The sequence below is a fragment of the Monopterus albus genome, unplaced genomic scaffold (genome assembly GCF_001952655.1).
Source record: "Monopterus albus unplaced genomic scaffold, M_albus_1.0 scaffold87.1, whole genome shotgun sequence".
Taxonomy (NCBI): domain Eukaryota; kingdom Metazoa; phylum Chordata; class Actinopteri; order Synbranchiformes; family Synbranchidae; genus Monopterus; species Monopterus albus.
The window spans coordinates 1237100-1243033 of record NW_018127967.1 but is presented as its reverse complement, the minus strand read 5'-3'; the positions used below and the strand labels follow the sequence as shown (position 1 = coordinate 1243033).

General features: G+C 43.3%; 1 protein-coding gene across 7 annotated transcripts in view; it reads left to right on the top strand.

Annotated features, from left to right (window-relative positions):
- nvl (nuclear VCP like) overlaps nt 1-5934 on the top strand; it is a 32418-nt gene that overhangs the window by 7190 nt on the left and 19294 nt on the right. For 6 of the 7 annotated variants that reach the window (XM_020607570.1, XM_020607572.1, XM_020607574.1 and 3 more), the window contains exons 7-13: nt 2043-2288; nt 2534-2645; nt 2916-2992; nt 3121-3255; nt 3457-3558; nt 4655-4772; nt 5213-5357. In XM_020607570.1, the coding sequence (XP_020463226.1) occupies nt 2043-2288; nt 2534-2645; nt 2916-2992; nt 3121-3255; nt 3457-3558; nt 4655-4772; nt 5213-5357 (935 nt within the window). The remainder of the gene's footprint in view (nt 1-2042; nt 2289-2533; nt 2646-2915; nt 2993-3120; nt 3256-3456; nt 3559-4654; nt 4773-5212; nt 5358-5934) is intronic. The other variant, XM_020607573.1, reaches the window with a different exon arrangement.

Here is a 5934-nt window from a genome sequence, read left to right as displayed (position 1 = left end):
ACAAGATGTCATCTTCGTCTCAGCCTATGTGGCTCCAAAGCCTGTATATATTGCTCGGCATTAATGGTGCAAGAGATGTGCAAGTTACTCATGCTGTGTGCACTAATGCACCCCCATGCCATCACGGATGCTGGCTTTTGAGCTGTGGGCTGATAACAAGCCGGATGGTTCCTCTCCTCAGAGGATGCCCCGTCCATGAGTTCCAAAAACAGTTTCAAATTTTGGCCCCTCAGACCACAGAGCAGGTTTCTACTTTGTCCCAGTACATCTTAAATGAGTTTGAGCCCAGAAAAGGTGGCAATGTATCTTGTTTATATGATCTTTCTTTGCATGGCAGAGTTGTACCTTACATTTGTGGATGCAGCAGTGAACCGTGTTCACTGACGGCGGTCTTCAGAGGTGCTCCTGTGCACATGCAGTGGTTTCCACTGAGGAGTTGCCTGTTTTTAATGCAGTTTTTCCTGAGGGCCTGAAGCTCACAGCTATTCAGTATTGGTTTTCAACCGTCCCTTGTTTACAGAGCTTTCTCTGAATCTTTTAATGATTTTATGTAATGTAGATGAAGAAAACCACAAAGTCTTTGTAATTTTACACTGAGAAATGTTAAGCTGTGGAACTATGTGCCTCACCCCATCCTTCTGAAAGATTCAGCTTCCGTGGGATGCCTTTTTATACTGAGTCATGATGCTGACCTGTTGCTAAATAACCTAAGCAGTTGTGAGGTGTTACATTATTATTTTTATGTTGTTGTTTTTTTTTTTTGAGCATTACACAACTTGTCCAGGCTTTTATTGTCCCTGTCCCAACTGTTTTGGAGCACGTTGAGGTATTTATGTCCTCAATCATATGTACAATGGACTTTGGCAGGCATTGTTTCATTTCTTGTGTCCTGACACTTTACTTCTTTTCCTTCTCTGTCTCTGAAACTACCTCATATGACAGCTGGAGGCAGTTGTGGCAGTCGGGTAGAGCAGCAGTAATAACTGGCTCCAGAACTAATGTATACAAAATATCGAGCCCATAGAACCCGTGGTTATCGGTGGCATTGCATCGACACAGTGTTGAATAATAAGGTTTGTTTTAATGATATACATTCATATTTCTAACGTTTGTAGCAGACGTATCTGCAGTAACAAGCAAATTATACAGAGGAATGTTTTTTCCTAGTAATACAATGATAATAATAATAATTAAAATGCTAACGTCAGCTTGTAAATGATGCTGACATATACACGTTAGCCAGCTACAGTACTTGCACGCCGGAGTCTCCACAGTCTGTCTTTGAAACAAGCCATACTGGTTTGGAAAACGCATCTTATAGCCTGGGACCAGTGGGGCGTGGAAGAAGTGTGGTGTGGATTTTAACAACACTGGCTACAGAAGGCAAGAAATAAACAGGGCCTGAAGATAGCAGAGTGGTGTGTGGCTGTTTAGTACAGCAGGGGGACAACACTTCTAGACAATGTTTACTTGATTTATCTGAATTTGTGCTAAATCTGAGTTAATGCAGCTTTAATATAAACCTTCTATACCTTATCCTTAGATACCTTATGGGACAAAATGGTTTTTCAAAACATTTCATTCAGTTTTTATTTGAAATTTACACAATATCCCAACTATTTAGGAATCAGGGTTGTAATATAACAGAAAACAAGTGTGTGAGAATCATGATTGCTGAGTTTTGGCCATTTCAGGTTTTGTTTGGTTAGTTTAACGCCCTCGTAATTTGCAGGATCACTCGGAGTACTTGTCACTTGAGCAGTAATTTTAAAATGACAGTTTAAGCTCAAGTGTAGCTAACCCTGTAGCTCATGGGCCTTTAACTCTCTAGGCTGGATAAGCTAGAAGTTTGCCTTTTTTTAGTTTTTGTGCTGAGGCTAAACACATCTTAGTTCTGTCTCTGCACTAACTTGACACAGAGAGAAGAAGCTGATGTCCATCCAGTCATCTAACTCTGGCATAGATGGCAAACAAGCACATTAGTGAGTTATCTGACAGTGAGAGCTAAGCATTCCTTGTTGTTGCTTTTTTGCCATCCGCAGCCCACCAACCACATGAACAGCTCCCTTACATCTCTGTACCGGAAGGGAAACCCTGACTCTAGCACCTGCTCAACCAGGAGAGATCAGCCCGCGGCCAGCAGTCCTGTTGGCACAGCCAACCCCCGTCCTACTGCAGGGACACTAGTTTCCACAGGAGGCTGGTTTATTGATAGAGGCAGAGACCCCAAGAGGAGCAACGTCCTCATCGACCTGTGTGATGAAGAACCGACGAATGGAGCAGCAAATGTATGTACCTGTGGAGGGCATGTGTGTGTACATAGATGCAGACTGGCAACTTCCTGACATTGTGTTCTGAGTTATCTTGTCATCAGAAATACAACCATAACCTTGGTGCTATAATATATGAAGAGTTGAGTTGCAAGTTATAAGGGAAGAAAACTATTGAACCTGGCTGTTAGAGCCCCTCCGGTAACAGGTGTTGAGGGTGGTGTGGCTCAGCTTATGTACCAACTGCCATGTGTTTGTGTCAGCAGCAGGCAGGTGTGTCCAGGCTGGAGCCTGAGAAATCTCACAGGAAGAAGTACAGCAAAAGGACAAAGAGCTCTGGAGAAACAGCAGAGTCTCGCACCCTGAGCAAAAAAGGTAATGCACAACACATAACCTATTATTGAACACCTCTAAACACTGGAATTCATATTGATCTTTAAATAGAAAAACATTACCCGTAGAGGCAGCAAATATTTGCAGTAATGAAGGACAAATGTGTTATTTTGTTATGTTTTTAGGTAATTATTTTCTTGTTCTATTAATTTGTCAGATGTCTTAACTAATTACCATAGTCCGCTGTGATGTCTTTGACAGTCCACTGTGTTGCATTACAAGCACATTGTTTGTCTATGAATAATTTCATAGCAAAACCAAAGTCTGCTGAACTGCAGTATCCCACTCTGAAGTTTGAAGATGTAGGAGGTAATGAAGAGACACTAACAGTAAGTTCCTTACTGCTTTGTTCCTTCTTTGGCTGTAGGCAGAGATTTTTAAAGTACACACAGTGGGGTTTACCTTAGAATGCATCATATTATTCATCTGTTCACTCTGTTATTTGACATTGCTGCAGGAGCTGTGTAAGCTGCTAATCCACATGCGACACCCAGAGGTATATCAGCACCTTGGAATGGTTCCTCCGAGGGGCTTCCTCCTCCATGGGCCTCCTGGCTGTGGGAAGACCCTGCTGGCCCAGGCCGTGGCCGGGGTGAGTGCTGGGCCGGAGTGGACAGAGCCTGTAAAAGCAGATCATTTTGTCATTGGTTATTACTGGTTTTCTTCACTGCTTGGAAGTGTAGTGTATGCGTAGAATGAAAACGACAGGCATTACACATTTTGCATCACATCACATGAAGTTGTGTGTATTTTATATTCTTGTAGAATAAAGTGCTGTAACTGTGTGTTTCAGGAGTTGCAGCTGCCCATGCTGAAGGTGTCTGCTCCAGAGCTGGTTTCTGGAGTGTCGGGCGAGTCTGAACAGAAGCTCCGAGAGCTGTTTGATCTGGCTGTGGTCAGTGCTGTTTTTTTTTTTTTCCTGTCACAGTCCACACCGTAAGCAGGAGGATATTTCTGTTCCTTTTTTGTTGCCCTGTGCTCTAAGTTTTTAAATGTGAAATAATTCGAGTAGGTTTACACTCATATAGAAACAGCTGTATTCCTTTAACACTTGGTGCCATGCTTTTAGGGGCTCAGAAGTAATGGGAAAGAACTGCAGATCATATTTTAAGGCGACAGTGGTGTGGTGGGTAGAGCAGTCGTCTCCCAACCAGAAGGTTGAAGGTTCCAATCTCGGTGCCCCCAGTCCACATGTCGAAGTGTCCTTGGGCAAGACACTGAACCCCCCCATTGCCCCTGATGGTTAGAGCCATCGGTTGAGTTGGCGTCGCAGATGGCTGCCATCAGTTCTGTACCGGAAACAAATTCCTTGTGTGTAACATACTCGGCCAAATAAAGGTGATTATCCTTATCCTAATGTTGAAGTGTCCAAATACCCACAGTTTTGTTTACAGACAGGTGATAAATGAAAGAACAACCCAGCGTATAGTGTCTCACCACGTGCCACCAGGACAGCGCACCTTGGCAATGACTCTCTGAACTCTACTGGAAGGATGACCACCATTCTTCCAAAACATACTCCCTCAGGTGGTGGAGACACTGTCAAATACGTTGCTCCAGAGTCTCCTGTAGGTGTTAGGCTGGGCTGAGATCTGGTGACCGCAAAGGCCACAGCATACGATTCACATCACTTTCATACTCATCAAACCATTCAGTGCCCTTTGAATGGGGGCACTGTCATCCTGGAAGAGACCACTCATTTATTCAGGTTTCTCTTTCAATTTGTCGCCGGTCTGTATATTGATGTAAACCTACTAAAATAAAGTCGGAGAGCTGGCACTTTAACGTAGTATTGATTATTTTAATACAAACTGACTGTGCTGAGGCACCGAGCCTGAAGAACAAAAACTGTGTAACTGTCCAAATACTCAGTCTAGACTTTGTGTTGTTCTAGAAGTGCAATACCTCAAGAGACTAGAGGTATTGCAGGCACATGATGTTCCTCTGATAATGCTGAATGCCGTGGTTGTTATTGTTTTCTCCTCTTGCAGGGTGCAGCCCCATGTATCCTGTTCATAGATGAGATAGATTCCATCACTCCTAAGAGAGAAGTGGCTTCTAAAGACATGGAGAGGAGGATTGTAGCCCAGCTGCTGACGTGCATGGATGGTATGATACGCTGCCTTCAGGGACATTTGGTTTCCCCCAGGACACGAGCAGCCTCATATTAAAGCACAGATCATATTCTAACCTAGCAGTAATTGTCACCTGACAGCAAACAGAGCCAACTCTGGGCCACTTAGTGTTGAGTCATTGTTATTGATTTCCTGAAGTGTAACCTGACACGTCTTCAACTTTGCAGGAACCCTAACCCTGCTCTTCTTTCACTAAACTATAAACAAATGACAAGAATAACAATTTTTTTCTTGTACTTGTTTTTCATTTGACAACATTTACCATGTTAAATCTGTATCATAGATTTCTTCCTCATGTGAAGCAGAAAGGTTTAATAAAATAAATAATTCTAACTAATGTGAGCATCGTTCAGTGCACTTCTAAGGTGAGATGGCATTATTCACGTGTTCTCTTCCTTGCCTTCTGTTTGTCAGACCTGAACAGTCTGACAGTAACGAGCCAGGTCCTGGTCATTGGTGCCACCAACAGGCCGGACTCCCTGGACCCCGCCCTCCGGAGAGCCGGACGCTTTGACAGAGAGATCTGCCTGGGCATCCCTGATGAAGCAGCTCGTCTCAGGTCAGCTACACATGGTTATAGACAGATGACCATCCAGGTTCTTATGATAAATATTGTACTCATGATAATTAATGCCTAGATTATGAGTCTGTCCTAGTTGTTGCTGTTTTTTGTTGCTGGTAGCGTCATGTATCATCCCCAAATCTCCCGATGTCCTCTAGGCTTAGTGTTGGTGGTTGAAACTGTTCATAGTTCACAGTAGACTTTGGAAATGGCAACAGCTGAGCCGAGAGTAAAGCTTTAACAAAGCCTTTTTTCAGTCACAGTGCTGCATATCAGTTGATAGTGTTGTGGTAGGTTGACTCTGAGCGGCCAGGAATGTAGGAGACAGACTCGAAAAAGACATCAGGTTTTCTCAAATCAGTCATTTATTTTAAACAAGTGCCAGCAAAGTACACATGCCAAACAAAATCACTAAACAAACGAAATGGTTTAACTTCACATAACTGAAGAAAACTCAACTCAAAATAACTCAACGCAACTTACAGGCACGTGCACACCACTACACTTAGACTGCCATACTCCCAGCTGCTCCACCTCAGCTGATTAAGTAGCTCCTGGTACCAATCAACCCTAT